The sequence below is a fragment of the Coffea eugenioides genome, chromosome 4 (genome assembly GCF_003713205.1).
Source record: "Coffea eugenioides isolate CCC68of chromosome 4, Ceug_1.0, whole genome shotgun sequence".
Taxonomy (NCBI): Eukaryota; Viridiplantae; Streptophyta; class Magnoliopsida; order Gentianales; family Rubiaceae; genus Coffea; species Coffea eugenioides.
Window position 1 is genome coordinate 40,882,867 of NC_040038.1, and position 15,432 is coordinate 40,898,298.

The 15,432-nt window shown below is 36.9% G+C and overlaps 3 protein-coding genes across 3 annotated transcripts; 2 read left to right on the forward strand and 1 right to left on the reverse strand.

The window, feature by feature from the left end:
• The first annotated feature begins 386 nt into the window (after positions 1 to 386).
• LOC113768479 ((-)-germacrene D synthase-like) lies at positions 387 to 4,226 on the forward strand. The gene is made up of 7 exons (XM_027312859.1): positions 387 to 527; positions 779 to 1,049; positions 1,238 to 1,604; positions 1,724 to 1,942; positions 2,038 to 2,179; positions 2,281 to 2,529; positions 3,521 to 4,226. Exons 1-7 carry the CDS (start codon positions 387 to 389, stop codon positions 3,839 to 3,841), a joined length of 1,710 nt encoding a protein of 569 aa, XP_027168660.1. The 3' UTR covers positions 3,842 to 4,226.
• Positions 4,227 to 7,154: 2,928 nt separating this feature from the next.
• LOC113767317 (chlorophyll a-b binding protein 4, chloroplastic) lies at positions 7,155 to 8,423 on the forward strand. Its single transcript, XM_027311364.1, has 3 exons — positions 7,155 to 7,444; positions 7,579 to 7,994; positions 8,104 to 8,423. Exons 1-3 carry the CDS (start codon positions 7,239 to 7,241, stop codon positions 8,238 to 8,240), a joined length of 759 nt encoding a protein of 252 aa, XP_027167165.1. The 5' UTR covers positions 7,155 to 7,238; the 3' UTR covers positions 8,241 to 8,423.
• Positions 8,424 to 8,530: 107 nt separating this feature from the next.
• LOC113769360 (agamous-like MADS-box protein AGL65) lies at positions 8,531 to 15,170 on the reverse strand. The gene is made up of 11 exons (XM_027313815.1): positions 14,986 to 15,170; positions 13,816 to 13,875; positions 13,706 to 13,724; positions 13,528 to 13,592; positions 13,421 to 13,436; positions 13,260 to 13,321; positions 12,279 to 12,375; positions 11,909 to 11,956; positions 11,598 to 11,725; positions 10,773 to 11,349; positions 8,531 to 8,772 (listed from the first exon to the last, which is right to left on the reverse strand). Exons 1-11 carry the CDS (start codon positions 15,168 to 15,170, stop codon positions 8,752 to 8,754), a joined length of 1,278 nt encoding a protein of 425 aa, XP_027169616.1. The 3' UTR covers positions 8,531 to 8,751.
• Positions 15,171 to 15,432: the final 262 nt, after the last annotated feature.

Below are 15,432 nucleotides of genomic sequence, written 5' to 3' on the forward strand. Positions count from 1 at the left end.
TCAATTGAATGGTAGGTAATCAAAGAAATAGAGTATAATGTATATTTTACAGTACAAACTCCCCTTTAGCGATTGAAGTGACAAAATGCACATTTACAATTATGAATCCATCTATCAGAAAATCATCTGGTGCCGTCAATTTGTCAAATGCATGGTTCCTACTTGAATTTCTGTGGCTGTGCATGTCTGGCCGGCTTTAGCACATAACCAAACAGCCCTTGTCAATTTCAAAAATAAGTGTGCGGAAGAGATCTCTGATTTGAGAAATGGTCGTGGCTATAAATTAATATGCGATCTTCAACAACGTCGTTCAAAGCTAGCAGCTCAATTATCTTCCAGTTCCCCAGTCTGAGCTAGCTTCCTCAAGTCTTCGATTAACAAAAACAATGGCAGTTGAAGGTCTTGACTTGGCTAATTCCATTTCAATCCAAAGTGATTTTCCTCGTGATGTTCATCGTCCTGTGGCCAATTTTCATCCCGATATCTGGGGAAATCAATTCCTCGTCTATTCCCCTGATTCTGACAAGGTAGTATTATATTTTAGCCAGAACTATAGTACTAAAATCATATTCAAAAGTTAGCAAACATACTCGAACATACCCCCATTATACATCAAACATACTCGAACTTCTAAGAAAATTTCACGAATGTTTTATGCAGCCCTTTTACCAATGTCGCCAAAATAAATAATGATTATTATTGTGGTGACAAGCAGCTTTACGCACTATTTATAGAAACCTTGACTTTATCGAGGGGAGCATATACTTGTTTTTGGCAGGCAACATGGGCTTCTAAGAAGGGGCAGCTTGAACAGCTAAAGGAAAGAGTCAGGAAAGAGCTTCATGCAACTGCTAGTAATCCTTCACAACAGCTGCAATTGATCGATGCGATTCAACGACTAGGCATAGCATATCATTTTGAAGAGGAAATTGGTCAAGCTCTGCAAAAGATGCATGAGAAACATCAGAATTGGGAGGGCAATGACCACATTTACACTGCTGCTCTCTGTTTTCGAATTCTAAGACAAGAAGGTTTCAGAATTTCATCAGGTAAGAGTCAAAGAACAACAAGGTTATACTATCAAACCTTAAATCATAGAAACATCAAAGCAATTGACATTTTTCTCCTTGTCCCATATCACGAAAACCACAAAATTGAATAGTTTCTATATATATATATATATATATATTTTGGTCACAACATTAGACCATCTATCGTTTTCCCATTATATTTGCAGAAATATTCAAGAAATTCCTGAATGCTGAAGGTAAGTTTGGAGAATGTTTGGTTAATGATGTACCGGGCATGCTTGCACTTTATGAAGCTGCTCATCTCAGAACGCACGAGGATAATATTTTAGATGATGCCCTGGCCTTTACCAGTAATCATCTTCGGTCTTGCAAGTTAAGGAGTCCAGTTGCTGAGCTACTAAGCCACGCACTAATGCAGCCTTATTGGAGGGGTTTACCAAGACTAGAGGCCAAGCATTACATAGACGTGTATGAAAATTTTCCTTCACATAATACAACTTTACTAATGCTGGCTAAGCTGGACTTTAACATGCTACAATCTCAGCACAAGGAAGAGCTACAAGAAATTTCCTTGTAAGTTTCTTGAAGATAGTTGTGCCTCTAATAATAGGTAACTTAAAAAATTATGTTATTGTTTGGATTAGCTTGAACATTATTGAATTAATGTACGACTGCTGGCTAGTGTACCTCAGGTGGTGGAAAGAACTAGACTTTGCAAGAAAGCTTCCATTCGCTAGAGATCGAATCGTTGAGGGCTATTTCTGGATCGTGGGAGTATATTTTGAGCCTCAATATGCTCTCGCTAGAAAGATTATGTCCAAGGTTATTGCCATTACATCCATAATAGATGATATTTATGATGCTTATGGGACATACGAAGAAATTCAAATCTTCACAGAAGCAATCGAGAGGTTTGAAATGTTTACTCTTAAACTTGGCTGTAATGATACACACACTAGGTATGCAGCAAAATTTGCTGTAATATAATGTGTTACAACATTTATAGATGGGACATTGGCTGCTGCATGAAACAACTCCCAGATTATATGAAGATTTGTTACCGAGCACTCTTAGATTTGTTTGAAGAAATTGAGGAAGAAATGGCCAAGAAAGGAAGTTCATATCGAACATATTACGCCAAGGAAGCAGTATGAGCATACTCAAATTCATACATTCAAACTCCTTAATTGATTTCGTCCTAGGTTATTATTAAAATTGAAATAGTTGATATTGTTGCACTAATTTGCAGCTGAAGTTGTTGGCTCGTGCCTATTTTGTTGAGGCCAAGTGGCTGCATCAAGGGTACATACCAACAGTGGAGGAATATATGCGAATTGGATTGGCAACCAGTGGATACACCACTCTTTCGATAATATCCTTCCTAGGCATGGGGGATATTGTCACGAAGGAGAGCTTCGATTGGGCATCAAATGACCCTGATATCATAAGAGCTGCATCAATCATTTGCAGGCTTCGGGATGACATTGTGGGGCACAAGGTACAAACCAAATTCTTATCTATTGGAAAGCAAACCCACAGCAAATCGCGCCCTTAAAGAGTGTGGTCTCTTTCCTTTCTTTTGCTACTTTTTTTGGTTAAAAAATATCTGAATCTCGAAATAGGGAAGGGAAAGCAATGTTTCAAGTATCAACCTCTACAATCACCTGGTCAATAATCTTGAATAGAATCTTGAAGATGGTATCACAGACCACCATCTATCATGGTTCAAAGTCGCGGTCGCAGCCTGGACCGTTCCACATCGGTCTCGGCATATCGGTCGCTGTCTCGGCGAGACGCGAATTTTTGAAATATTTTATATTTTAAAAATTGTAAAAAATATGATAAACAAAAATAATTAAAAAATTAGTAAAAGTAATAAAAATTCGAATTGACTCGAGATGATTCGGTGTGACTCGGCCGTTTCAACCCTTCACGGTGACGTCTCGGCAAGTTGAGTATCTCGGTATCGTTTCGTCACAGTATGATATCGGTGAGAGCGGAGACGGTAACGACTCGGCCGAGTTGTCTCAGTCTCGGCCGAGTCTTCGAACCATGGCATCTATGCAATAATGTAATTGTGATTTAGACCCTTCTGACCTGCTAAAAATATGGATCAACTATAGAAAATTCTGGGCTAATTTGATATACAACCCAATATGAATTTAAGGCCTTAATTAACAAGCTACTAACAGTACATCTATATAACCATTTCGACATTGGTTATTTGTAATTGCTTAGAATTTTAAACTGTTTTGCTTAGAATACAAAAAGAAACAATAAAGTAGTATCCACAATTTATATATTTGCAACAACCATATATTTATAACGTATCTTGTTCGACTTTTAAACTCTTTTCTTTCCCTATTCCTTTTCTTATAGGTCTCCTTTAAACTTATAAACAAAAAATTGTACTAGAATTGCATAAAACCCTCTTTCCTTCTCCATTTTATAACGTCAACTACGAATATTTGGATGCTGGACACTTGCAGTTTGAACAAGAAAGGCCGCACATTGCTTCAGCGGTGGAATGCTACATGAAGCAACACGGTGTAACAGAGCAGCAAGCATCCGAGGAACTTTACCGACAAATCGAGGATTCGTGGAAGCTCCTAAACCAACAACTCCTTAAACCTAGTGCTACTGGTTTTGATGCAGCAGAATTTGTTCCTCCCAGGGCTGTCCTCCTTCGAGTTGCCAACTTGGCACGTGTGATAGATGTTGCTTATAAGCACAATGATGAGTATACACACGTGGGAGAAGTCATGCGAAGTTACGTTACTTCGATGTTCATTAAGCCCGTTCCCGTATAAGTAATTAATATCCATTGTAAGATATAATAAAATTGATCCTAAGGAAGTCGTTAATGGCACTCTGAGCATACAATCTCTTTTGAGGGGAAGAAAAAGATGAAGTTTTATTGGAATAAAAGTGGAATGCATTGACATTCCCTTATTTGTAGTAGTTAGTTTTGTGAGTTGGTCAGTAGAGTACATGTGTGAAGTTCAAAGTTGTTATTTATTTGATTAATAGATTGCATGATTGTATTTTGAGGATTTTCTTTTCTATCATGTCTTCTTATGTTAAACAAGGGATTGTATTCTATATTAGTAGATCTTGACGAGCCTATTGAAGTCAATAGACACATAATCTTGTATGAGCCTAGAAGAAATAAAGAAATTCTTCATGTTTGGTTTCTCTTTGTTTATTAATCTTTTCATTTTACTCTCAAATCATTTGCAGTTACAAATTTACTTGATTGAGCATCACTTAATCTTGTTTTCTTGGGGTATCCCAATAATGATTTTAGTTTAATACCTTGTTATTGATTAACATGACCCTTATTTGTTTCATGGAGAAACTTTATTATGTAAAGACAAATTTAAAAAAAAAAAAAGGCTTTCTGCCTTGAATATAGGAATGAATTGGAATTAAAGATTGAATATAGAAAAATCATCGTCTTTATCTCTAAGAAGCCGGATAATCGATAATGCATCCCCTTCAAGTATGAAATTCGGAATCATCAAATTTTTGGCCAAGAGGCTTCTGCGACAACAACACCACCAAATTTTACAGACTCTCTGCCGTCTGTTTTCTGGGCAGCAAGTGGGGTGAGACGACCATCAATCGGTTTCAGGTCGATTGGTTGGCATCTGAGCATCATCCGATAATCTAAGGAATGATCAGGCAGTGAACAAGAGCCAGTACTCCTACGCCTCGGCCTTCCACCCGTCTGAGTCATCCCCGTCCACCTCCCTCCCAGGCTAGTCTTCCGTCCCCTTCCCCAGATCCATAGCCGTCAATATGGAGTGTGGGATGTTAAATAAGTACCTTGGAGTTTTATACAAGAACCAGGAGATGCCTGTTGCTGTTGCCGTGCTGCATGTAATAAAATCGGGACACTTGTTAAAGTTGAAAAGAGCCATTGCAGAAGTGATGCAGATGCGTGATCGACCACAGCTGGTATGGAAGCCACTCAGAGATTTAACTACGTTTTCCCAATGGATTTCTTTAACGGAACCAATCCCACTACAAAATGTGTCCAACATCGCCATGGATAAAGGGACACCAAGCCAAAGTAACAAATTAGTCCCATTCAATTTAAATCAAAATCTAAGGGCACATGTATTTAAATCAAAATCTATAGGTACAATGAGTAACAAATTAGTCCCATTCAATTTATTAAACTTAGATTTTGAACCCCGCTTCAATGATGTTAGGACCATGTTCTTGCTACACTTGACAAAACGATAAACATTATCACGTCCACTGCATGCTATATTCATATTATATTGTCACGGTCTATCAAGCAATAGGTGGTAAGCATTCATGTCTCTTACATCACACAAGATTTCACAGCCAAGACAGGAATCTCTTCAATAGTATTGACATCTTCGGTTTTTCCGCATGCGTATTTAAATTAAAATCTTTAGGAACAACAAATAACAAATTAGTCCCATTCAATTGATTAGACTTAGATTTTGATCCTGACTTCAATGGCATTAGGACAATCTTTTTGCTATCCTTGACAAAACTATATACATTATCACGTTCACTATGTGTTATATCCATCTTATCACATTCTTAAGATCTCTTACCCTTTTGTTTCTTACCTTTACTGAACATCAACAAATCTTGGTGGATCTTCCCTTATTTCTTCAGGCAACGGGAGAGTTCAACTTCTGATTTTATTGCTTGTCAGCCAGATTTTCTCTTCAAAGGGCCAAGTTAGAGATAAATCTTGTTGTTTCTAAGTATGCAGGACACCCTTTGGTCGCTATTATTTCGTGGACCTAGATTCTGTAATGTTCTTCTGGGCTGGAGCAGTTTTATGGTTGGGTAGCGATAACAGAAATGCAACTCCTTTGGTCTCAAAGGATGATTGTAGGTATAAGTTTTGACCTGTCCAATATGAATCTGCAGCATAACTTGTGACATTTTGGATAATCCATAAGTTATATTTTGTCAAAATTCTTTATCCTGCACAAATGAAGGCTTCCTTTATTTTTCTACAAATAAATTCCATCAACATTTACACTTATCCTCGACTTTAATGATGGATTCTGTTGAGTAACCCAAGATCTCAAATTTAGAATTGATGCGAAGTGGATTCATAATATGAATCCCTTGGCTAAGAGAAGGAAAAAAAAAAGTTGGGAAAAGGGTTAAGATTGTGCTTTGTAAATATCGGATTTTCAAAAAATTTCACTTTGTTCTTGAGATATCAAAATGTTACGCCAGAGTCTTGGTTCTTGCTAATTGTGATAACAGAAATTTTTAACAAATACAATATTTATTAGGGCAATAGTACAATTATTTTTATTTGTATTTTTATTTTTTTAACACTCTCATCTCTCCCCACATTTTTTTTTGTCCCTAACTGCTAAGCACAAGATTTGAATTCTGAACTTGACAGCGAGAAAAGTTCTAAGAGTCCTAATTGAAGGCGATAGTGCATTAGCGGATTCGTTAGGCATTTCTAGAGCAGCCCAGTTTGACCTTTGTCTTTGTGTTTTTCTTTATATGTTCTTGTCAATAGCAATATTCCATGTTTCAAATGATTAAGCACAGCCTTTAATTTGACTCAAACTATGAAAAAACTAAAAAAATCATCATAGAAGTTGATCATTCTTCAAGTTTTTCATCAAAATTTTATAAAGTCAATGCAAATTTTGTTAAGTAAAATTGTCCCCAAGTGATCATGAAGTGAACATCAACGGATTTGATAAACCATCACCTAAAATCCTCCATTTTTTCTGCCAATTTTGTGACACTCCAGATGCATATTGTTTCCTCGCACAAATTCTAGCAGACCAATAATCAATTGGTCATAAGAGATTCAACACAAAAGATCTTTAATTTAGCATATCAAAATTTCTACCCGCCTGGCAATCAGAGGGTCCCCCAGGATCTTTTCCAAGCCAACAGAAACACAGAAATAGATATATGGATATGGCAAGAGAGATAAGGATAAGGGCCTTTCCATCCCATTGGCTAGGAAAAAATCCAAACCCCATCATAGCCGTTGAATCCCCAAAAATCTAGCCAGCCAACACTGAATCTTTACACGTTGAATCAGAACCACAAAAAAACCAGTGAAATGAAATACAAATGCATACATCAAAACACACGTTCTAGTTAAGACTTGAGCCAACCATCACTACCCTTTTCTCAGATCATTTCCTCTCATCAATATTCAGGTCGGAAACAATGGCTGCAGTTACAACACAAGCTTCCATTGCAGTTTTCCGGCCATGCGCCTCGAAAACCAGGTTCCTTACTGGATCATCTGGCAAGTTGAACAGGGAAGTTTCCATTAGACCATCAACCTCTTCATCCACCACTTCATTCAAAGTTGAAGCCAAGAAAGGCGAATGGCTACCGGGCTTGGCCTCTCCTCCCTATCTTGATGGCAGGTACTAATCTCTTATCGCACAGTTTCATATACTAATCTTGATATGAAAATGAAACGGTAATATGGTTTAATTTGCTCCTGTTTAATGCTTTTCCAAACACTAAGTAAGCGCTTTTATACGTGTGTGTTCATCAGGCTTCCCGGTGACAATGGCTTTGATCCACTGGGGCTAGCCGAGGACCCCGAAAACTTGAGATGGATGATCCAGGCTGAGCTTGTCAACAGTCGATGGGCTATGCTGGGAGTTGTTGGAATGATATTACCCGAAGTGCTCACTAAGATTGGAATCATTAATGCTCCTAACTGGTACGATGCTGGGAAAGCTGAATACTTTGCATCATCATCGACGCTTTTCGTGATCGAGTTCATCCTGTTCCACTACGTCGAGATCAGGAGATGGCAAGACATCAAGAACCCAGGATGTGTTAACCAAGATCCTATCTTCAAGAGCTACAGTTTGCCCCCTCATGAGTGTGGCTACCCAGGTAGTATTTTCAACCCTCTGAACCTTGCCCCTACCGAGGAGGCCAAAGAAAAGGAGTTAGCCAATGGTGAGACTACCACAATCCTATTCTGTTTCTCTGAACTGCATCTGAAGCAGATCTCCCGAAATTTTTTTTTATGTTAAATTGGGCTAACTATTTGAATTTGTCTTCGCAGGGAGATTGGCCATGTTGGCTTTCTTAGGATTCATCATCCAGTACAATGTCACTGGAGAAGGACCGTTCGACAACCTGTTGAAGCACCTTTCAGACCCATGGCACAACACAATCGTCCAAACATTTGCGGGTAAATAAACGAGTATGATGGAGCTTGTAACAAATGAGTGAATGGTTTTGATTGGAGATGGAACAAATTTTAGATCTTTGATGTACAGTGAAACTAAGATGGCAATTACTACCATTCATATTTTGTCAGCTACATCAATCAACAGAACAGAATTTACACCGAGTATGCGATGGGGACGAAGCGTTGTAGTTTGTTCAAAGTTTGCTACAGAATTCCTTTCGTTTTTCCCTTTGCTAATACCTATAGGAATTCTAAATAAGCTAAACAGCTACTTGAACAGCAGGGTTTTTTTTTTTTTTTTGACTATTTTATCTCCAAAAAAACAAAAGTGAAACAAAGAAACCATAACAACGGGGCTTATTGCAGAGGCTAACCTCTTATTTGAAATCTCTACATGCTAAACAACCAACATAATTGGCCAGTTCTGCTGCTGGTCGTGAAGATCAAGAAGTTATAAAACACCAAGCAAAATCACTCTTGCTGCACATGGGCAACGCAACTCATCATTCCTCCTCATCGTCAAGGGTGCTGTGATGATGGCTGCAGAAACAAATAATACAAGCAAAAGTTAAATGGCAATAAGAAGATATTACAAACTGTGCTGCACTTGTATTGTTTACCATTAAGTTTCCCAAAATCTCGATTCACAGCCTCCATTTAAGTTTTGTTAACGTGCAATTTATAACACTGGCAGATTGTAGCAATATGGAACGGTTTTGAACATTGTTAAAAGAAAAAATGGGAAGCAATATGCAACTTCCAACTAATTCTCCAAATTCACAGAACTTAGGAGAAACCTATGGACAAATCCACGAAAAGCAAATAGAAATTGGAAACAAGTTAATGTTATACCTTTTAAGTCGATAGATTGAAAAATAACTAGTCAAATTGAAATTTTCCAATGAAGCCAGGTTGCAGAAAAATAACATTCATCCCATTGGCTTTCTTGTTTCTGTTACCGTTTCTTTTGACTAGTCCTTTCATTTTGTTTGAGAGGCTAGAGGGGGAAGAAGGAGCGGGGGATGTGAACAGAGTTCCTGAAAATAGTTGAAACCAATAGGATTAGACTCTAACTAATCTACTGACAAGCCAAAGCCTTTTTGAACTTCCCCACAGATATCAGAGCAAAGTACAGGGCGCAATCTTAAGAACAATGGGGAAAAAGGGAAAAAGAGAAAGCATTCCTTCTGCTGGCCTTTATAGGATTAGACTCTAACTAATCTACTGATAAGCCAAAGCTTTTTCGAACTTCCCCACAGATATCAGAGCAAAGTACATGGCGCAATCTTAAAAAGTTGATGCAAATCCTCAAACAAGATTCAAAAATGGAAAATTTAAAATGGGCATCTATTATGAAGCAATATATGCATGGACAACATGTTGCTCATTGAACTTAATAGCTGAAAAGCGAATATTAGAATGAATGTTGCAAAACTCCCCCATTCATTTTCTTCAAAAATCACAACCATATAGGCCCTTCAACGATAAATGTTCGCTTTTGAAGCATGTCTCACCAAGTACAGGCCAAAGTTTTGTTATTACTTGACCACTCTGCTCAAACTACTTTATGACAACTTTTCTCTTTTCATGCTAGGAACAGAGTAGCTATCAGTTTGCTTTTTCCTTCAATTTACCTCAAAGTGTCTTACTTATGTTGCCTAGACAACCCCTTTCCTTGCTAATACAGTCAAATGTGGAGCAAATACAACGAGTTCAAACAACTATAGATATTTCAGTTACCTTTCACTACTATAGGAGGAGAAATGAGCTAGGAATCAAGTTTACGACTTTCTTGTAACCAATTAAAGTCTGACACAGTTATCAAAATAGCATTAGTTGATGAAGAATTCAAGACGGATTTGTGGTCTCTGAACAATTCTTCATGAGTCCAACATATCAATGATGTAAATTTCAGAAATCATGTCATGTTTTTCAGAATTGATAAATGTAGATACAAACACATGGGACTGAAAAATTTACAGGAAATTTAGGTGAAATTTCTGAAACTTACTCTTCATATAATTTCCCTTGTAGAGTTGAACTGGCTTTCTAACATAGAATGATCAAGTACAAAGACAAACTCTCATTTTCACTTAAGACCAACCTCAATTCCTGTTACACAAGTACTTTCTGTACTCAAGATTCTCATTCAATAGCAGACAACCTTTGACTTGCTACTCAAATGGAAATAACTAACTCCAAATCACCTTCCAACCCTTCAGTGATTTTGTAGAAGTTAAAACCATATCAGTGATTTTTGACTTTTAAAGAACACCATATCAGGAATGAACAGTGAAATTAGGCATCCAAAATACTCGTCTCTTCTATAGCAGTATATAGAAATCCGAAAGATCCATTTTCCCAAGATTTCCATGTAAAACATGAATATTTCTTTTTTCTAGTGTACTAGGAGAAACATTCACGAATCACTACCCAGAAAAAGGCACATACACATCTTAAGATTTCATCTGTGAAGCTAAACAACAAATCAAAAAGTGGTTCAATACTCAAACTTTCAAAAATTAAAAATAGATCATCACCTGAGTAAATGGATTGTCATTCATCATGTTGATCTCACAGTCATCAGATGCAGGGAACCAAGGATGGCCCAAATTTGCATAAATGGATCTAGGCAATTCAAAGTTCCCATTCATTTGATAAGTCATGGGATTCTCTTGGAAATTTGCCTCTCGTCCAACCTCTAGTTTGTTGAGTTCTGGTATGTTTAGATGACTATATGGATAGTATGGTTGTTCCCCACCAAGTTGTAATCTCAGGCATGAAATGGCACTTAAATCATCCATTGCACTACCTTCTTGTGTTATACTATGAACTTGTTCTGCATTATGAAACTCAGTTTCTTTCCCTCGGTCGATTAAACCAGAACAGCTTGGAAGAGATGTATCTCTGGGGCATTCCATATTATCCATCTTTCCAGCATTGTTGGTCTCTTCTACCTTACTATTGCTAAATAAACCAGAACAGCTAGAAAGGGTAATATCTCTGGGGCAGTTGATGTTATCTATCAATCCTGTATTATCAATCTCTGCTTCTTTTCCCGTGGTAAAGAGTGCAGAACAGCCGGGAAGGGACGCATCTCTGGGGTATTCCATATCTCTACAAATGGAAAATGGCCATCAAATAAATCAAAAACCTATTGGAAATACATTAAATTCTATAGCAGTTGAGAACAAAGTGTTAATGGTTGTACTAGTCACACTTTATAATGAAAACAAATCAGTACTTCAGAAAAAATGATCAGGTTACTCAGAAAAGAATTTAGGTAGTGACACAAACCATACTAGATGCAAACATCTGAGGTTAGAGGAAATACAAGGTACAAAAGAGTATCAAATTTAACTAGCCTCTGAGTAATAAAGTCTGAGTCCTTGGACAATATCACAGGTTGATTCTCATTATCTTGAATCCATGGCAGCGTTGTTCCATCTTGGTTACCATCCATCGTCATCGGAAATTGCATTCCACTCTGGAACTGGGAAACAAGACAGGCACCATACATTATATATGATGCAATGATGATAAGCAATGACATGGCCAGGCCAGATGTGCACATACACATGCAGCTGCAAATTAGTGATTAGTGAATCGCAGACATTTAGACACACACACACACACACGCACAGAGATTTCACTTGTCAGCTGAATGCTTCATTACCTGGCCTGAGCAATTTAATGGCATAAGCTGGTGCTTCACAAAATTTTCCTGTGAAAGGGAACCTAGATATGGTAAATTATATGTGCTGGTTTAGCAACGTGGTTAGATCAAGCAGTGTAGATCAATTTTCTTAGAATGCTCAGATCGTCAAAAAGAAAATCAGATACATCAGGTAATGGTACCATGGAAACTGTCTAACTAAAGAGACAATTATTTTCATTTATAATTTTTAGTCATGCATAGCCAGGGTAAACCAATATATGCAATATAGGCCAAGAAAATTAAGTGCAGCTATGTCAAATCGATAGCATATTTATGCATATATTGCTATTACTCATAGAAAAATTGTGCTCAATAGATGTAATAGTACCTTAAGTGCACGAACTCTAGTAAGTGATTCCCTCAGTGAACCTTCCATCTGCCTGAGATGCTCAATATCTTCTACCTTCTCTGGGTTACTCCACCAGCTGAGGCCACACAAAATTGTAATGTTAATGAAAGTATCACATGAACAATCTAGCATATAAAACCTAAATAGTGCCTGCAAGCTAGTAAGAAAAGGTCCTTCCAAACACCAAAATTAGCTGGACCTGGATGGCACGAGAACACGGATAATAATAGCCAATATTAGAATCGCCACAACATACCCAGAACAAAATTTCCAATACATTGGCAAAATGGGTGCTGAATCTGAATTCTCAATGGAGCAGTTTTAAGGCAAAAAATGGACTGTACCGACCCCATATAGCATTTCCAAAGTATAACCATTTGAACTTCTGGCTTATCATGTCAACTTAACATCATCAAAGGCACTGAAATTCAATGGCCTGAAATTATAACATCTAGATATACACAGGCTACAGTTAGATGATATAAGAGTGTTTAACTGTTTCAAGAATATTTATGTTCTGTGAATGCATCTTACTTAATAGAGCCTCCTTAGCTCGAATGCTAGTTACCTTTTATTTAGTCCCAAGGGAAATGTTAGTGCCAAAACTAAAGCCTTCAACCATCATTTATATGGTTGAGCGAGCTAGTAAATGGATTATAACTAAATCCTCTCACAGATTTAAGAACAACATAACTTCTGATTTTCTTCATCCTTTTTTTTTCAGTAGAATAACTTATGCATTATATCATCTTTGAGAAAATCATGCCATTTGCTAAGTAAATGAAGCAAATATTTGAGAAGATAATTAATATACACAGAACAAATGTTGTCAAGAAAGTTTGAAGGACAAGATCTTGATTGTTGATCCCTACAACAGTTTTCACATTGTTAAACCTCCATATAATACCAAAAAGTAGAAGAAAAAAGCAATAATTTTCCAGAAAATTTTCCAATCCCTACCTTAGTCTCTTGTGCAATTCTGTTAGTTGAGCTCGCAGAACTCTGACTTGGCTGCAGGATTCCTAGCAGCACATGGATCAACATAAAATACATCATTAATAGCAATAATTTGAATGACTCTTGACACAAAAGTATGCAGATAGCATTGAAAATCATCCAACCTCAACTGATGGAGCACTGCAAGAATGAGAAGATTAAAAATGTTTCAGTTAACTTCGCGCATCACAAATTGAATCAATGATATCTAACACCAAACATGGTTACGCACCTTCCATCCAAATACTCTTGAATGTTAATCTCATGGTCAAGCTTTTTAAAAGTTTTCTTCAAAACCTATCAAATGCATGGATATCTTTTCACTTTATGTAAATGGAGAAATATAATTTCAGTAGATGTAAAAAGGAGACATGATATGACAATAAATTGGATTATGCTTTCAAACTTACCTCAAGGCTTTCCAACTTCCTGTTGCAATGCAGGAGAAAGGAATTATTCAGTTATGATATGATTTTTACTAGCTGGAAATTAATGCCATTTGACCAGAGTTTTTGAATACCTTTTTGCCCTTTCTTGAGAAGATAGTTGAGCAAATTTTGAGATAATCTCATCAACATTGCTGAAGAGACATCAAAGATGAATATTAGCAAGTATTTACTATCACTCATCGACGAGTGTGTACAATCAAAGATGGGATATTTAAACTAGAGATTGATAGTCTACATGAAAGGCAAGTATAAAATGAGACATAAGCCAGATGTACTGTTCTAGTCTATTTAACAACATACTTCTCATAACTATGACTTTAGAAACAAATCACTAAAACCAACAAGAAATCACAAGCCTTACATAGTTATGCTATTGTTTTCTTAGATGAATCCATAGTAATGTGTCCAATACTTCAAAAGTATATGTCCAGGGAAGAAATTGGAGAAAGACATGCTATACAAATCCTACAACTCCAAAAGTCCAACCCCAACTGCTTTCATAGCTGAATAGTAGCCAACATTGTTTAAAAGGTCAGTTACGCACAAACTAACTTAAGGATGCAATTATCAATTTCCTATGATAAAATAATGATGAAACAAACACCTCTTTTTGAGCAAACTACTTCAAGACATTAAAAGATATGCAATCTGAAAAGGTATTGCCACTACTGAAACAATGCTATCTCCATCATCTAGGCTGAAAGACTCTGGAGACAATTAGGCAAAACTTGTTAAAGGAGAAACTCTAGCAAAATCTCTAATTCTCTACTATAACCAGACCTGGACAACTCCATTGTGATGATATTTAAGATAAAAACTTTAGCCCATTTGTATGCCTTCATATGCTGAAATGTGAGCTTCCCTGTTCACTCCTATTCTATGTTAACATGACCAACATAACTACAAAAATAGGATCCTCCATCTATAATTGTAATCAACTTATAGCAAGGGATTAGTCAGGTTTAAAGTTTATGGCTAAGAAAAGGAGACAAACACCTTGAGATTTTTAAATTGTCTTTTATACACTTAGCCAGACAGAGAGAAAGCTGGAGAGGAGGATCAATGGGCTCAATTTACAGAATATGTACAACGCCTCAGAAGAATACCACAGTGTGTACAATGTGAGACTACATAAACATAACTGTTAACCTATACAAAACAAAGACACAAAAATGCCCTGTAGCTCATATTAAATCCATCATGCTTTAACTTTATATCAAATCAGATACTTTGAAAATTACCTGCGTGCTCCGGTGAATATGGTTGGTTTTCCATTTGGGGAAAACATAAGAAGCATAATATCAATGTCACATAGTACAGAAATTTCTTTGGCTTTTTTCAAGATTCCAGACCTCCTTTTCGAATATGTAACTTGCCGATTGCTGTTGCTTTCCAATCTCTTTATCTTAAGCTTAACCCTTCCCATCCTATATACAAGTAAAACAAACTCCACTTAGATGCATAAATTTGCAAAGATACCCAAATCATCCTCAAACAGCTGTTTGTAATCTTTACAATGATCCTCACTGCTACATTCCCACGATATTTATACTTCGCATCAGATAATGGGGACAATTAAGCATTTTGATTTCCAAATTTATATGATATAAACAGACCTTACATGTTAAGGATCATTTCTTCAATTCTAACCAAAATAAGAAACCAGGGAACTTTCTTTGGCTCGCTAA